We start from the raw sequence: 18,724 nt of genomic DNA, 5'->3' as shown, positions 1-18,724 counted from the left end.
TTGCTGAATTACACACCTGCACTATTGTTTGAAATTAATAAACATTTTTTCCCCTTTGAAAGAATTGTTTTTGTCCTAATGAATTCATATTTAACCCCAGCTGATCTCTGCAATAACAACAAAACAGATGTTTGAATCCTTGCTAATTTACCGTACATATTAAAAGTGGCGTTGCCAACCTAGTAGGACAAGAGAAACAATTGCAGGAAGAGACGATGACGTCATGTGCATGCATGGGACCCTTCAGGAACGCTCAGGAAATCTTGAAACAGGCGTGCAGAAGTAAAGGTTATTTTTATAGTCCGCATTTAACAAATAAATAACAAATGTTTTGTTTTCAGGAGGGAAATAAGAATGGTTAAATTGATATATACAAATAGACTAATACTGTATTTGTCCCTTTTTGCTGAAATAGGTGTAGGTGCAGCAATTTTCGGAGAAATAGAAACACACCAGATACACGTTTTAAAAACAATCTGAATAAAACAGTTGAAAACTATACAGCTGTGAAAGTAAAAGATGATACGTTTTCCTTTCTAATTTTCTACAAACGGTAAGAACTCGATTCAATATACCCAATCCAAACATCTCATTCTACTTTTATTTGTATTTTTTTACCTTAAAAAGAAAGCTAGATGGGATTTCTGTTTTGTAATCTCAGTGCCCTTTGTATTGTTTATATTCATGCATAACCATTTGGATGCAGAAAACTTCAAAACTGAATCAAATCTATCTCTCATATTATGAGAGATAACGTGCCGTGAATGCTACCAACAAGCTATTGAGAAGCGACAGTCCACGTGCTTGCACTGCGCATGTCAGAATGCTTCCTGGTTCGTCCGCTCCTTGGTTATTTGTCAAACTGTGTGCCGTGGGCGGGGAGCAGCGTGCAGTAGTGATGTCAACAACATCGGTCAGTGGGTCAGCACCCTTGTAATGTCGCTACGTGAATATATACAAATGCTGCCAAACGGAAAAAACACGGAATATTATTTGTACTGGTCTGTTTTTGTCACGAGCCATTCGAAGTTCACGTTTAATCACATACACCGTTATCGGTAGCCAGTCTTAGCTAGCGCTAGTATGCTAGCTTTGAAAGGAAGATAAGAGATGTCCAGTGTATTTGGTGAAGCACAGAAGGAAGGTAACGGAGACAGAACAGGCACACTCTGACAGCTCAGGTATGTTTCCGGTATCTTTATATGGTTTTGTTGGTTTTAATTTGTACACGGTTAAAGAACTGCTGGGCTTTTAACTCCCCCCATTTCTTTTATTTATTAACTAAGCGCTTTATATTTTTAAATAATCTACGCCCTTATTTACGTTATGAATGTGCGGTGAAAATGATCTTGTTATGGTTGTCAAATAATTTTGATTTTTGTAGCCGCTACCTCTTGTTACCACTAACTTGCGAAACAGCGCCTCTTCGGTCAGTTCGGCGAAAAACGGTATTGCTACGAATACAACCTGCAGAAATATCCATATTATACACAGAGACATGATTACATCTGCAGTCAGTAAGATAATATAGTATGGTTTATGAGTGAATATGTTTTTCTCCCAACTGTTTAAATTATCATGCCATTATTTGCTTGATTCTCTTCTCAAATCACAAGGTAATCTGTCTTATATGTTTATCTTTTAGAGAATTTCTTGAGCCATGATCAACACTGAAGCTGCAAGAGAATTCCAGGCCAAAGAGCGCAAATACAAAGAGCAGCTGAGGAGATGTTTATCATCTGCTTTGTCTGCAGACCTCAACAGGTAATATTTACCTATAATTGCACAGGCATTGAAAAAAAATCACATATTGTTTGTCTCACACTTCACAATTATTCCACTTCTTTGTTTTGGCTGATCAGAACTCCAGATAAAATACACAGAAATTCTTGTGGTTGAGTATACTTAACTTTTTTAAAAATTATATTGCAAAATATATTTTAAAATTATATTTTGAATAATATAATTGTGAGAAAAATGTGAAAATGTTAAAGAGGGATAGCCGTGAGCCTGACTCTTAAAGTGAAGCCATATGAAGAAGATATCAACACATCGATCTCACAAGGAATTTCTTCTATAAACAAACTTTTTTTAAATTAGCTAATTGGTCACATTGATACAAGCGACCTGGGATGGGAATCCTCTTTTAACAAGAGTGGCCTGTCAGGTTTTTGTTTCTCCACTGTGATTGGAGCTGGAGAACAAATGTGACACCGACATTTGATCTATGAGTGCACACTTGGCCGACTCGGACTGTTTTCTGGGTCACCCAGATCAGTCATAGCGGCGGGATGAGATATGATGATGGTAAAGAAGAAGTGGACCGCCTCAGGACTTGTGTGTTCCTAAGTCCTGAAGTGGAAAAACAGGCCATCGGATATATGTTTAAAGCTCCGGACAGGAATTATGATGAGGCTTGAAAAGTACGGGAATTTGATTAATGTATCTCCTGGGACTGGATAAGCAGAGAAAAAACAAAATGGAGAGGAGATGCAAATCTTTAAGTGTCTAGTGATTCAATTTCATTCTGATTTTTAGGGTTACGATTCAATTCAGAAATGGCTTATAATTCGGAAACCAATTTTTCTAATCTGTCTGGATATTCTGTTTAAAAAATGTGAGTGATAAGGGAGAAAGACAAAGTTAAATACTGTATCAAATTCCATCAGTTTATATTTACAAACCTAGGCATATGCATCAAATCCTGTAACTTAAATGACCAGTATTCGGTTAGCTTAGCTGCCTGGCTTTTTATTAAGCAAAAATAGTTATTCAAAATATCATTTGTACAAAAAACTAAGCAGACTCAATTTTTGAACTTTTTGAATTGATTCAGAATTCCCAGGACTAGAAATTGTGACTCTTTGTGGAATTGATTTTTTTCTGACCCTCTAAAATAGAGTATCAAGAAGTTTCATTACTTTTAATTTTTTCAGTCACCCATCAACCCATGAAGTTGGTGTTTTAATATTTTTTTTTTCCTGGTTCCATATTTACAACTGCACCACCAGGGAAGGTTTGTATTTAGATTTTAAATGCGTAAACATGGCTGACCACTCTGGATATTTAAGTCAGGCAAAGTATGGAATTCCTTAAACACTGGAGATTGTCCATTGGCTAATACTTGCATGTAAAACAGATCTTATCTACGTCTACAAAGGGAGAGCTGACTGACAGACCGGCCAGCAGGTCATGTCTGCATGTTTGCAGTTAACAATAGTCACCCCACTGTTGCCAACTCAGCAACTTTCTCGCTATTTTCAGCAAATTTTTTAAAGATCCATCCATGATTGGACAAAAAACTGCAATTGGTGCTCCCCTATGCTGTCACCTTCCTAGAATAATGATGTAGGTAAAATGTTTACTAAGTAAAAAGAAGGTTTACTAGGTAAAAAGTTTTGGTTTTCTTTTTGCCAAAATCACTTTTGGCAAAATATGACTGAAGGTGATGATATGGAATTCTGAGAAAATGTGTAAAATGTTTAATTTCTATTTATTCTTGGTTTTAATGTCTGTGTATTTGTTGCTATGATTTTAAAGTCTGAGGCAGAAACCTGGAAAATAACTGCTGTGTGTCTCTCCAGGTTGCTGCAGGAGGAACTTGAGGCAGATGTCTCCCTATATGCGGGTTCTGGTTCAGTCCGAGCTCACAGAGCCGTGCTGCTGGCCAGAGCTCCTCATCTCCTACAAGGACAGACGCATAAGGATCCCATCATCATCCATCTGCCAGGTTACGATCTGCCAGCACTGAAGGATTTTCTCAGGTAGACTTGAGTTCTCTTCTGTTTCCTGGTTTACTTCACAGAACAGCATCACTTAAAGCCTCAGATCTGCATTTCTTTTGGCACTAAACTTCCAGTGGGTGTCTTACAGAAGTTCATTTACATATATTATGAGCCTCAATAAATACCAAAAATACCTGCATAATTGTGCTATTAAAGAAAAGTTGAGTCGACTTCTCTGAAAGCAGCTTCATTTAATGTCTCGGTTGTAATGCTGCTATGAATGTGCTTTAACAATCTGCGAGTCGAGTCGTTTAGATGAATTCATAATACCGCTGAGAATTTTCTGTTTGTGACTCACACTTGAAAGGTTTCAGCTTTCTCGTTGAGAGGTTTGATCCTTCAGGGAGAAGCAGCAAATTAGTCAATATGTTTCTCAGGTTTCTCTGTTAACTATATATGCTCATCCTTAAAAAGCAGCTGCTGCTGGGAAAGCAAAGACAGATTCTTACAACAGACATGGGCTCCAACATCACATTAGGGCTGCTCATACTCACATGTGAACTGTTGATGTTGTTTGCACTGAATGGCAATGCAAACAGTGCAGACTGAGAATAGGGCCTTCTTCAGAATGAATATAAAAGTATAATTATTTCATTTAGGCAAGTGAGTTTCCTTCTGAAGTTTTAATCTGACCCAGATTCATTGAAATTGGTGGGTTTCATTGGAGAGAGGTGGCTAATGTGCACAGTCCATTTCATTTTATTAGAGTTGAGGTTTGAACAATTCCAGAAGCTTAATGTTGCTTTTCAAGAGTTATAAAATCTTTTTATGATCCTTGTCCTGCCGGAACAGCCAAGTTCTGAACTGCTTCAGTGTCAGTGGTTCCTGTGGACTGGACAAAATAGACTACATGTACATTCTTCAGTTTCACCTCAACTCTGCTTCTAGACGATTTAAACTTGAATGTAACAGGATGTTCCAACAGGATCCCAAACACATCTTGGAACTGGTTTTGGAAAGGTTAAAGCAGACTAAGGTTTGCATCACTCAGGTCAGCCACCTTACCTGAGTGAGGTGGCATTACTATACTCTATACTAGAGTATCGTAATGATCCATACTCTGAAGTATAGATCATTCTTCAGAGCAAAATGAACCGAACTCTACCATTAGCGATAAAAAGACTGGATAAATGTCCAATCAGAATCCTGCCTAAGGCTTATTGATGGCTTCTCTGCAACTCCCCGATGAACATTTCTCTAAATATTAGTGAGAATCTATGTAGAATTTTGACCTTATGTTCAAACCTTTTCACCCAGTTCTTGTTTTGAAGCATCACTAAAACTGGTGGTTGTAGACATGTTCCATCCTGAAATAAAACGTGGTTCACATGTATCTATGACGTTCATACTACTGATGGACATAAAAGCGTTTTACATGCTCTGTAATATCTCCCACATCAACCGACTTCCTTTAATGCAGAGAAGCTGCAGCTCATCTGCGATAACAGGAGGTGCAATACTTAGTTTTCTCCACCAGGGACAGTGATTCATTTCCAACCTCAACCCCTTTCTGCCTGAGCTATGTGCCTGCTTGTGCTAAAAGATGACTGTATCTTTTGTTGTTACATAGTTAAATGCATTTTAGGAAAACAGATGTTAACAAATTAGAGAAATGAGTACAACACTGCCTCTCAGTTCCCATGTTGGTCAAGGTAGTATACCAGGCAAAATATAGAATATACATTGTTTTTGAGAAGGTTCATGTCACTGATTAAGATAAACGTCTCTGCCCACAGGGTGAAAATACTACTCAGTCCTGTGGCGACAGATGTCATTTTGTGTCAGATGATACTGTAGCTTGGAAATGCACAAAAGGTTCCGTTTTAATTAACTTTCAGAGTCTTGCCCACAGGCAAGTGTACACAGCAGAGCAGAGCATGCGAACGGCTGAAGCAAACTGCGACACAGAGAGCAGCGCTGCAAACCAAGCAGATCCTCACAGTTCCACTGACTCAGGTAAACAGATCAACACGTGGAGGGTTTATTCTGGATCATGTGACCACTAAGCTGCCCACCTCTATCCACTTTCCTCACATTATGTTTTCTTAGTCATAATCTACTTAAGAGCTAATCCCTTTTGGGCCTTTGTTGCTGTTCCTGCTAATTACAAGAAGTTCCTGCAGATTTAGACCCTGCCTTGTCTTTATTCTCTTAGTTTACGTTGTTTTATCAGTCACATAATGTATCCAGAGCAGATTAAAGTTCACGTAAGATGTTTTGGTGCTTCCTTATTATCAATCTCTGCTTCTGTCCAGGTGCGTTTGTTCTTGAGCCAGCCTCAGGCCTCAGTACTGACTTGCTGGATCTGTACAAAAGGGGAGAACAGTGTGACATCACCATCCAGGTGGCTGAGCAGGTCTTCTCCTGCCACAGGTAGAGCTACTTTAGTTGCTATCCACTAGACTACAGTTTCTTTGAAAAGTGTTCATACACCCTGAATTTTTTCTAACGATGGGAAATCTTATGGCTTTGCTGAGTAAAGGAGCTATTTTAGATCCCAAATTGTTTCTTAAAGGTTGTGCTGAAATGAATTTATCACTAAATAAGTAATATTAAATTCTGTTTTGAACTCGGTTACTAATTTACAAAATATACAGAACTTGAAGCCTTTAATATTCATATAGTTTGATGGTATTCTCAGAAGACAAACCTCCACTATTAGAACTAGTGAATAGTTGAATAGAAGTGAGAAGGGAATCTAGAACATTTCTGAAGAAATTTAAAAGCAACCTTTCTCATTTAGCATATTCAGATTCAAATGAGGGGTTCTGATGCTGACTTCGGTTCTGTGGGCCTCAAGTTTGAGCATCAAAGCTTAAACAGCTTAAAACAAAAGAGTCTGTCTTTGTTGCATGTCATAAAAATGTCCAGAGTTAGCTAAAATGCGACCTCCAGTAATATACTCCATCTAGTGTGTAAACAGCAGTGTAAAAGCTAAAAGTAGCAAAAATGCTAAGGTTAGTTCTATTTATGTCAGAAGCATACGGGCAATTAGCCTTGTTGACTAACATTTAACCTTTGTTTCCAGCTGTAAGTCTAATTGGGTGTTACTCTACCAGCATTGTGCATCTAGACATGGAATAATTTCAATACTTTATACTGCAGTATAACTCAAGCTGAGTAGCTGTTATTCTCATATATTTTAAATTTTTGCCTCAGATTTTTAATTGGATTCAAGTTCAGACTTTGATTGGGCCATTTTAACACATGGACATGTTTTAATTTAGATTCCAACCACATACAAAAAGTTGTATTCTACATTGCCTAGCAGGTGAGGCTATTCATGATTGAGTGTAAGAGGTATATCCACAGTTATATCGTGGATTTTCTCTTTAAAAGTGCATAGTATCAATAAGTGAATAGAAATTTCACAATATAAATCCTTTATCCAGTAGGTGATGCTGTATTAAGAGCTACTGTACACCTTCACATTATGGTGTCATGTTGAAGCCTTATGTTATGTTGACTGTGTCCTTTCTACATTATGTAACATACAGCAGCAGAGGTGCAGCATGTGCTGCCCCACTCAACAGTGGGTGGTCATTCAGTGATTCAAAGGTAGAAGTTGCAACTAGTAACCATGGAGACAGTTTTCTCTTGACTCCTGTGATCGTCACAGAGAAGCTGGGCCACGCTCTGGTTGCTCTGCAGCTGTGATTGCCATGGCAGCAGAGCTAAAGTTCTCTCTGTCCCTTGACTAAACTTCATTCAATAGATATTTCAGTCCTTTACTAAAGCCGTATGAGGATGATACGATGGTGTAGGTAATTGGGAGTACATATGCAAAAAGTTTCAAACACCATCTTTAATAAAGCATGTAAGTAAAATGAATTATTGAACAGAAATATATCATTCTAAGCATATGGCATGTGCATTAAAAGAAAAAATTCTGCTTCACTGGTTTTCTAGGGCGATCCTGTGTGCACGTTCTCAGTACTTCCGTGCTATGCTCAGTGGGAGTTGGATGGAGAGCTCCAGACAATGCATCACTCTGCATGGGTAAGACTTCTCCTCACCTCAGATCTCAACGTTTTACCTTGCAAACCCCAATTTCTTATAGGATGCTACGAAGGTATTTGATGGTATTTGGATTTCTACCAACAACGGTTCTTGTTGTCTAAATGTCTAGCCTTCCGAAGATGCTGAGGAGCCACTGTTAAAACCCACACCATCTCAGCCTCCACACTTTGTTTCTTTCTTTTTTTTTTTCTCCTCCATGACGTAAAGTGTCATTTGTCCATGCATCGCTGATCTGAGGGTAACGGAGGAAGACACGGCTGTCAGATTGGAGAGCGATTGTGTTGATTCGCTGGGGGAGCCTTTTCCTTCACCCTCAGGCTGCGGTCTTGTGCATTAAGTGCTGGATAATGTATGATTGTATTTGCAGGAGTCAGGTCGATGTTTAAGCAGCTCTTAGCAGAACTGTTTTTGTGATGTAAATGCAAGTTTGTCCACATATAACCACAAAATGTTCTTTGTAGTATTCAGCGTCAAAAACAAACACACCTGTTCTTGGAAACTATATTTTAAAAAGTTCAACAACTTGTTTGCAGAAGTGTACAAACTTTAACAAAGTCAAAAGCAAAATTATTGATGACTACCTGACTATCTTTATTTTGAAATGGTGTACAAAATAATGAGTTGAACTCTTTGTTTCCTTCTCCTGACCAACTGTGACATTAAAATCCAATTGAGACATCTGAACTGAGGTTCTCTCCACAATTTTAAAAAGTCTTAAATTTATGCATCTAAAATCCAGGCCTGAAAATTGAACAAAGATTTTTGCAGTTTTGTTTTACTGTTTATTGATGTCAACCTTTTCAGCTTGGGACCAGATGAGATGGAAATCTTGCTCCAGTTTATGTACGGAGCTGTCATGGATTTGCCCAGCGGAGCCAACGCCAGGTATAGTGTGTCTGAGTATGGGGTTCAGTAATCACTGCACACGATGAGAAAACAGGCTAACCTGAATGTGATCTCTCTACCACACAGTCAGGTTACCATAGCTGCAGACATGTTGGGTCTGGAGGGGCTCAAAGACCTGGTGGAGATGATTTTTACCCGCGACTACTGCCGCTTCTTCCCCAAGGTTAGAGAAGCATCTGTGTTACTGAAGGCAGTCTGCTAACATTAAGGGGTTTTGTCTTTAATTTTGAATAAAACTTAGAAATTCTGAGTTATTTAATTTACAAACACCAAATTACTAAACTGTTGTCAACTCTGATTGACCCACCTATTTTTATCTGTTCCATTTCTTTTCTGTCAACCATCTTGATCAGGAGATGATGTAAAAGTCCATAAAACCAGTCAAATACATTATATTGTTGGCAGGATGAGTTGGGATGGATAGCACATTAAATATAATAGGCTGTGAAATCTTGCATACCAGCAGCCCTGCATTAATTTTGCTGTAAAGATTGTAAGTTAATTTATACTGCGGCTCAGTTATATTTTAGTGCTTTACTTACTAAATATGTTGGTTTGGGGGAGAACATGTTACACATCCACTTCTAGTTTTCTTCTGGTTTTTTGGGTTTTTAAATCTTTTTTTAAACAAACTTTAGGATTCAGATTTAGGTGAACTTAACTGAAACACTTCACACTTACATTTTCACAGATCAACTTGTTTCTCTTCATAAACAAGCATGATATTTACTTGCAAAGGATTTCTTTGTCAAATATTGGCACTAAAGCATCTGTTTCTTAAATGGAAGGTGTTTTTTTTTGTGTTTTTTTTTCCATTTCCAGCAGCCAGTTGACGGGGTTCAGAAAACGGTTCTAGAGTGTTTGTCGCTCACACACGCCTTAGGGCTCCAAAACCTCCACATGCTCTGTAGGAGGTAAGTTTGCATTCAGCACCAAGTAGCAGCTGTTAATGAGAAAAATAATACTATCACATTCTGAATGCTATATAATGATACAAAATAGAATATAATTCACATTGAATACTAATATTCCTACATGGTTGTATGTTATATGGAAACATTTTGAAAAATTACAGTTATTTATGACTGGCCATAGTTGGAATCATTCTTGCCACTCCTGGTTACAGCTGATTGACTTCTTTTAGACCTTTTTCGTCTCTATCTTGTTGCTAGGTAACCAGGCTTCAGTTTATGCTTCTCTTTAAGCGACCAAGAGAGGAGGACAAGGTTCCGGGGCAATTTGCTTTAATGAGAAACACAGCTTGTCTACAAGCCTAAATTTGAATGTTTTTATTTTATTCTAATCTGGCATTAATATTTTTAACAGTCATATAATTCAATTTACATAAATACTTTTACGTTTTAGAATGTTTCTAGGCTAATTTACTTCTTATCTTTTTCATTGTGAGAATCCACCTCTTTACAGCGCTTTCTTTAAATCTTTACACTCAAACTTTTCTTTTTCTCTCTTCCACACTATAACCACAAACATCCCAGCATATTACTGGTTTATGTGATAAACTCAAAATAATGCGTAGTTATAAAGTAAAATATGTAATCAGAAATTAAACCACATGCACACTGTGTAGATCCTATGGCTTCAGGAAATGCATTTTCATTGCATCCACTCTGCGTTTTCAGGTGGGTAGCGGAACATTTTGTGAAAGCCTGGTGTGAGAGGAACTTCTCCCTCCTGTCCCCGGAGCTGCAGCGCGCCTGCATTACGGCCGTAACGGACACAATGGTGAGTGGACTCCTCCCACAGTCATCTGCTCTGCTCCTTTTAAGCCCAAATATCACCAAACAGAGCACTTGTCTATTTCAACAGGAAGGAAAAAGCATGACGATCTGATTAGAGATGAGCTTTATTCAATTCTCTGTTATTAACATCGGCCTAATTCAGGACTTGGATGAAGATTGATCTGTGGCTTGTAATTGGTGGCTGAGTCTTTAGTCTGTGAATCAAGACTGACCCGCTGTGGTTTGAACTTGGTACATGGTGACATTACAGCACTATGAGGGGATTCCCTCCTCTGATCACCAGGGGGTTGGGCAGGAGTAAATACATTTTTATATATATATTTTTTTTATCTGATGCTGTTTGGTTCACCTCTTTTGTTTGTTGTTCTTAGAGAGTTTTTCCTTTAGCTGATAGATGTTTTCCCTCAGACTGTACGGAACGCCGTCACGCTGCTCTGTGGCACGGAGCAGCTGATTGGCAGCCTCCCAGAGGTGAAGTGGGCCCAGCATGTGAGGGCCATGGCCGTGGAGCTCCAGGAAGAGAGCCTGCACTTCATAGTCCAGCACCTGCCCAGGGTGATCCACACTCAGGCCTTCCACGACCTCCGCAGGGTAATAACGGCTCCACACCTTTTAAGCCAGGACGGCTCATCGTGCGGCCCGGGGAACATTTGTGCTGCCAACTGCAGTTCAAGAATGATTCATATTTGTTTTTTTAAGCTACTTATTTTTAATCAGGGTAAAATTATTTTCTCACAGTTTAAAATCTCAAGTACGGCACAAAAATATAAATCTTTTTACAGCCGTGCTTTTATAATAAATAGAACCACATTTTATCCAGAGGCTTTTCCTGAAAAGCCGACTTTGCTGCACTCAAATCCACTTGTATTTAATTTATTCAACTCAGCCAGTCAGCGGCAGGAAGCAGATGTAAACAACAGCTTCAGCTTCCTGTAACCTGCTTGAATCAGGTTCTTACAGTGTGGAATGAAATCTGTTCAACCAAAATGCCAAACAATCACCAGTTTGACCTTTAAAATTCACACCACAGGCTGGAGATATTACTAACCAGCCTACACAACACATTTTATCTTGAATTGTTTTACCTTTTGGATGATTGTGTTGCTCCTTCTCAGAGCTGCAGTAAACATTAAGTTCCCAACTAACAACAGACATGTCTGCCGGGCCTTTTTTTTTTTTTTTACATGTTGGGTTGATCTGTGCTGTTTAAATTCAAAGTTTTACATTTTGGAAAAATGTTTTAGAACTTCCTCATGATGCCATTTCTTCACCAGAAACCTAAAATTAGTGGTTTTAATGTGACAAAATGTGAAAAATCTTAAGAAATGTGAAGACTTTTACACTGCATCTGTTTTGTTCTTGGTGTGTCACTGACTTGCAGAGGGAGGAGTTTACCAGAGAGCCGACGCTGCTGAAGAAGCTGTGCTTGGCGGTGAGGGAGGGCGTAGCTGTGGACAACTGCTGCGATCTGTTCACTGCTGTCCACTCTCTGTGTGAAGATAACTTTGATGGAAATTTTCACCTGGAACATCAGAAACAAGAGGAGGTAAACTAAGCCTTATTCTTAGTTGGATTGTTGTTGATTGAACATATGTTCACGATATGAACACGACCTTATTAAATTTGAAGGTTTTACTTTATTAGTTTGTAGAATTATATAAATACAAATCCAGAATAGACAATAAATGATAAATTATATGGTTACTTACATAATTCAGTAGATTTCACAACAGTTTTTCGTAGCATGAATGTTTTTGATCCTGCAGTGATTTTATTTGAAAGTCAGTCAAAGTTGTCCAAAGTGTGGCATTTTCAGTCACTGGACAGATTTTTCTTTGTCTTTTTCTTTTTTTTTTTTGACTCCTAATTTAAGACTAGTATAAATTTGTCTCAGTCCTGAGGGAAATTAGTATGGCAGTAAAAGACAACTAAATTGATTTATTAAAATTGGCAAAATATAGCATTTTTAAAAAGTGACCCAAATCCTGTTCTTGTTGCTGTGAATAGACACATTTTGGGCACTGCATGCTTTTCTTTTGATACGCAAGCCAACAAATGTATGTTTATGTTTTGGATCTACAATGATTTTCAGATCCCTCTTCCACAATATATTACTTCTTTATTTATGTCATTATAATGTCGTATGTTTAGTTTAATGGGTAGGACGTAAAATATTTTTTTGTTTGTCATTAAAAAAAAAGCATTTCTATTGCCAGTGGGTACTCGCATAAGATCACATCTAATCTACAAAGGGTCTGGTAATCAGACCTTTGCTTATTAATTATAGAAAATCAAACTCTCAAACAGCATCATTTAGTTGTCTTTTACTGCCATACCAATCAATTGCAGGCCCAGAGACTGTTTGACAAAGTCTTCCAGCAGAACGGATGATACCCGATTTTATTCTTTGGTCTCCAGAATTCAGTGACAGCATGCAGGCTCAGATTGAGATTCAGGTGCTCCGTTTTCCATTAACCAGCAAGAGAAACTGTCTGCAAAGCAACATAAAGACAAGAGCTAAGCTTGTGAGGTGGCTCCCACGACAAAGTGACTTGGCTGCAGGAGTTAAAGCTGCGTACAGTAGAGCAGGATGGATTAGGCTGAGGGACGCTGTGACGTACGCCGGTGCCTCACTAATCTAGCTGTGTGTGTCTAATGTCGAAGGCAGTGTGTTGTTTGTAAGATTTGTGACAGCAGAGAGCAGCGTTGGCTCCCGTTTGTCCTCCAGTGTGAAAACAGGAATATGAACATCGACTCATGAGGTCCCAGATTCCGTTTAGGAGAGCTCAGCCACAGAGGCAGAGGGCAAGGGAGGGGCAGAGAGAGAGAGAAAGAAGAGGGAGGAGGCGAGGGTATTTGTTGCCATGGTGAAACATTCTTGAAGCAGCTGCTGATTCGCCCGCGCTGCAGCGCACCCCTTCCATTCTTCTGCCTGTCTCCTCTGTGTCACCGCCAGCCGTTCAGGCAGGAGATCGGCACGCTACGTGGGCGCCTCTGGACCTTCCTGCTTCAGACCTCTTATGCGGCTCGCCACACGCCAGGATGGGAGGCACTCTCACCCAAACACAAAGAGAGGATATTAGCAGGTAAAGGCTGGAATTCTGTCTCAAAGCCTCGCTCTGTGTATGGAAGGAACGTGAATGCTTTTCATTTGTTGTCTTCTACTAAAGCCGGTGGCTCTGCTTACATAAAAATCCTCCAAAGTCCTCTCTGCTCCAGCTTCTTATATTACAGCAGCGTGCTGGCTGCTAACCCATTTATTATCCAGCCAGAGCTTTTATGAGACATAGTGGCAGTGTGTGTGCAGCTTGCTGGCTTATGAATGCACATCAACATGGTAAATGGACCAGATGCGCCATGCTTGTTTTTAACAGGATGAAGCTTAGCCTGCTGCTGTTGTGGCTCTGCATACATTTAAAAGCTTTCACAAATGCAATTACCAACCCGCTTCATTCATGTTGATCTAATAATATTTTGAAATGGGATGCATGAATAATTGATATGACTGGTATCGGTGTATGGCCCAGTGTTCCTACAGTTCTTAGCAGTGTGTTTAGATTCTAAGGATTCAGGATTTAGAACCTTTATGTTTAACAAATAAAGGTTGTTCTCTTACATTGTAAGAGAATGTACGAGATGTAAATGAAAGATCATTAACTATATTTGTTTTTTATGTAAAATCAGTGAATATGTGAGTGAAATAATGTATTGTTGTTATATTGTGTTAATGTTATATTTTTGGTAAAACTCATCTGTTACTTTTTTCTCCACCTTCTGACAGACGCTATTGATAAAGGAGACAATCGAAGACTCGGTAAAAAGCCAGTGTTCACTAGCTCACAGGTAATGATCAGTGTTTGGATCAGACACAAGTAACATTTCATTTTGCTTTTTACATAAATTGAAAATTTCTTTATAATGAAAATAAAACAAGCTTCTTCTTTTTTTCAACTGCCCAAACTTATCACTACAGTGAAGCTCTTCAGGTTGAGGGGCACAAGTATCTATGGAAATGAAACCTAGTTAATTAGTTATTTAACTGGGCAAAACAGCTAATTGCTCACCAACTTTTTTTCTTGTTTTTGCACACTTCAACATGTAGAGGCATGTCTCAACCCCTGATAGTTAGTTTTATAGGTCCTTTCATATAATAACAGCTGTTTCAACAACAGAAAAATCTAGGATTTTATGCTTTTACTATATAACTATATAGAAGCCTTAAAGGGGCAGCGTTATGTAAAAATCAACAGTTTTGAGCTTTACATCATGTTATACTGTTATTCCTTTATCGAAAACATTCCTGGAGTGTTGCTTTGATTCTTTCATTCATGTTTGAGGAATCCTTTAATCTCCACGGTAACCATTTAGCTGTGCAAAACACCTGGTTGGACCTCAGCCCCACCTTCAAGGCACAGTTCCTCCTTAGAGCTGCAGTTTAGAAACTTTTGAGCTTCCGCCTCACAGAGCAGCACTCCTCTGTGGCTCCTCCACTCAGCTCCTTCAGACTAGCCAGCAGCAATTAGCAACACCTGGCGGAACTGTTCATGTGCTGATCTCATTGTAGGAGCTACTTGTCAGTGAAACGCTGGTAAAAACATTATTAAAGGGTTAATAGAGGAGCCATTTTGTGATGATTTCCTGAAGACAGAATTTCAGAAAGAGAAAGAGACTATGGCAAGACGTTGTCATAGTTGATCTATGAACAGATCAGGAAAATGTAATATTGTCTGATTGCAGCTATCAGTTGTTTTCTTGGTGCATCTCTAATTTTGTCATTGCAAGAATTCTGCCAAAGTTAATTATGCAAACCTAAAGGGCAAGTTTAGCTCACGGCAATCCATGGGAGTGGCTATTCTTTAGTCACAGTGTGTCATATGCCCCCATTGTAAAAGCTAGAAATAGAAAGTGAACAGATTTATGGGATGTAACTGATGTGTTATCTAAACGCTAAGACATCATAAATTAGTGGCTAAAAGCACTGCATGTCCCTCAGGTCATGTAGAAAGTCAAGTTCTGTGTGCCAAAATAGAAATCTGCCTTTTGAAAGACTCAGAGTAGATCTGAGAATAGACATCAATGTAACACGGTGGTCTAATTTTACCCACTATCCCTTTACTGCTGATTTTTTTATGTATTTTTTTATTCCCTGCTGATTGACCTAGTGCAGTAATACAGTTACATGACTCTTACTTATTTTTATCCTGCAGTCAAAGGCTGTAAAATGCCCCACATCTCAATCTGAGAGCTCTCCGGTTCACAGGACAAACCGGGCGCCGCAAAACAGAAACCCAGACGTCCGCAGCGCCGCGTCAGCCATGAAATCCGATGGTCTGAGCACAGCAAGCAAGCCGGGAGAAAGCCAAAACTCTAAAGCGAAGAACGCAAAGAAACAAGACAGGAGCGTGGCGACAAAGGCAAAGACAGCGCCGGCCGGCGCAGTGGTTGTCAACGGCACAGCAGCCGCCGGGGCAAAGCGGGAAGTGTCCGAGGCAAATGGCTCGAGAAGCTCCCACAGGCCAAAAGAGCAAGAAAAGAAGCCGAACCCAGGCGCAAGGCCTAAAACCTCCCCCCCCAGCTGCACATCCACAACCCAGGCAACTGTAGCTAAGGTCCAGAAAGGTTCGGCGGGAAAGGCTGACAAGTCTGCTGGCGCCGTCACTACCCAAGCACATCCTGGTGCTTCATCCACATCAGCCACTACCTCGCCAGAAAACTGTGCCAGCAGTCTGCATGACAGCCACTCCATTCCAGGTTTACACTCTTTTATTGACTTCTTTACGTTTCATCGGCATCACCAAGATTCATTGTCCTCTAGCGGCAGAACAGCAGCTGAAGCTGAATGGTTGTTGAGTCGCCTCCAGAGATAAAACTGTAGCCAGAATTAGAAAGGAACATCGGTTTAATTAGTGTAATCAATACTGTGCTGTCCCAGGGAGGGAGCTTCGGAAGAAGGGGCTTATTTCATGTCTGAACACTGATTTGTCTGGAAACAAAGCAACATACAGCTCTCTTTGTCAGTCTGCTGGTGGCAGCAGAGGTTGCAGCCTTCCACAGCTGTCACACAGGGGGAGGGGGGGAGGGTCAGACCACTGAGCTCTTTAATGAGGGAGCTGGAGCTGGACGACCAACTGTCCTGTCCAGTCCTGCTGGTACAAATATACAATCACCACTATGGAAGGCTGTTCATTCAGCTGTTTGACTCTGTCTCCAAAATGTTTGATCTAACAGCTGACCAATCTGCAGGACAGAGTGTTTGGGCCAAGCTGAGAAAATAAACAAAAGTGAAATTACGAGAATAAAGTTATAATATTACGGCTTTAGTCAGGCAAAATCATGACTTTATTCTCAAAGTATTATGTCTTTATTCTCATATTATTTGGACTTTCTTCTTAAGTGACTTTATTTCTGTATTATTTCGACTTTATTCTTATTATATAAAGTTCTACCAGACGTAATACCAGATGTTAATCTGGTATTACTATGACTTTATCCTCAGAATAATGCAACTTTATTCTTCTTGTTTCCTCTTCAGAGATGTTAATACTATGACTTTATTCTTGTAATTGTATGACTATGTAATTTTATTTTATTATTTTTATTTTTTATTTTTTTGGTATGGCCCTAATACTCCGTTGTAACTCTGGCTTAGTTGACACATATTTAATAAGACCACAGAACCAAATTACTGTTATAATTCTTCATTGCACATCCGTACAAAAGAGATAGATGTACAAAAATAGTTTTGTTTTCTTGAGTTCACACAATCCCAGAACACCTCATTCTCATAACATGTTAATGATAATTCCTGTTTCTTTAATGAGGTCGTTTGATGCACAGTGCATTCCTAACAGCTGTTCATGTGTTTCATGTCCTGCTTTCTAGGTACAAAATCCAAGCCACAGGCCAAAGCAGTGAACAAGTCGCCTCTGACCAAACAGCCTCAGAGGTCCGACACAGCAAGAACCAGCAGGTGAGAGTTACTGGCTTCAGCTTCCTTTCATTTCAAAGCTGGAAACAAAATAAATTCATTCCCCCGTCTTCTATGGTTTGAGTGGTTTGATAAACTATAGAGATGAGTAATCATAACAGTTCTCAAATCTAGAGAATTGTTATTACACTCTATATTTATTGACTGCGATTCAAATCCCTTTTCGAACCTCTTATGGGGCATTATGACCACTGATTGAAACAAATTAGAGGCTTCTTTGTCAGTCAGGAAATTAGATTTCACTGTTTTCAACTATAGATAAGTTTGTTTCTTTTTGTCTTTCTCTCTCTCTCTTTCTTTCTGTTACGCTTTCTTTTTTCTGCTGGCAGCTGCAGCAATAGTTGCTATTTTAAAATGACCATTAAAAGGCCTCAGAACTCTGAAAGGTAAAGTCTGGAAAGGCTGGAGTTTTATATGAAACATTAGTAGGATTTCTGAAAGGAAACAGATAACCTCCTCCTGCCAGAATATTATTGTTATTGAAGTATAGTTTCTTATTGTGGCCTACAAGCAGAAAAAAATAGTTCAAGGCAGGTAGGAACCAGCTCATGATCTGTACAAGACATGTTTTGGCAAAAGGAAATATTAGGTATGAACAGACCAAAACTTGACAAGTACAAAATGACAATGGTGCAGAGTGACACAACCTAAATCAGTGTCGAGAGTTTTTGTGCGTCTTTTCGAGTGTGTGTATGTTTGGATCAGGTTGTGCTCGGGAGGATAAAAACAGCTGTGCAGTGTGCTGTGACAAGCCTCTTGTTTCCTCTTCAGAGATGTTAAAAATATCAGTTTCAAATTTAGCATCACTGGGCAGTCATTCAGAAAGCTGTGGTGACTAAAAACATGGCTTTTTCTTACATGCTAAAAGGAAACATCCTGCTCTAGACTATGCAAAGTTTACAGTAAAGTGCACCATCTTTCAGGCTGGTCCTCAGGTTGATACATGTCGGATACAAAAATATATTTTACTAGCCGTCGTTTTATTGATGATTAAATGGGCTGGAACGGAAAACGTTTGAATTGCTTTGAACCAAACTTCCGCATTTCTAACTTGAAGTAACTGTCTGCCTTTTATCTGATTCTGTTATATTGCCGTGGAGGGATTTTGGCCTTTGTCTTTAAAAAAAAAAAACTGTCTTTAGATCTGTAAGGTTTGTAGATCTCGCCTTTGACTTCTAAGTAATCTACACTGTTGAATGATGGACTCCAAATAGTTTGGAGTACTCAGCTCTTTAGATTGCTAAAAAGTTGCATTTGAACATATT

General features: G+C 39.2%; 1 protein-coding gene across 1 annotated transcript; it reads left to right on the top strand.

Moving 5' to 3' along the window:
* The first annotated feature begins 846 nt into the window (after window positions 1–846).
* btbd8 (BTB domain containing 8) lies at window positions 847–17,864 on the top strand. Its single transcript, XM_015034592.1, has 17 exons — window positions 847–1,181; window positions 1,646–1,764; window positions 3,585–3,764; window positions 5,638–5,741; window positions 6,041–6,158; window positions 7,695–7,784; window positions 8,610–8,690; window positions 8,778–8,874; window positions 9,534–9,625; window positions 10,352–10,454; window positions 10,880–11,062; window positions 11,853–12,017; window positions 13,428–13,557; window positions 14,253–14,314; window positions 15,679–16,222; window positions 17,354–17,441; window positions 17,789–17,864. The coding sequence occupies exons 2-17, from the start codon at window positions 1,661–1,663 to the stop codon at window positions 17,847–17,849; spliced, it is 2,202 nt and encodes a 733-aa protein (XP_014890078.1). The 5' UTR covers window positions 847–1,181; window positions 1,646–1,660; the 3' UTR covers window positions 17,850–17,864.
* The last annotated feature ends 860 nt before the right edge of the window (window positions 17,865–18,724 follow it).

Source organism: Poecilia latipinna, unplaced genomic scaffold (genome assembly GCF_001443285.1).
Source record: "Poecilia latipinna isolate Pla-1442-1.1 unplaced genomic scaffold, P_latipinna-1.0 Scaffold306, whole genome shotgun sequence".
Lineage (NCBI taxonomy): Eukaryota > Metazoa > Chordata > Actinopteri > Cyprinodontiformes > Poeciliidae > Poecilia > Poecilia latipinna.
Note: the sequence above shows the minus strand (reverse complement) of the source record. Positions and strands in the feature narration are given on the sequence as shown.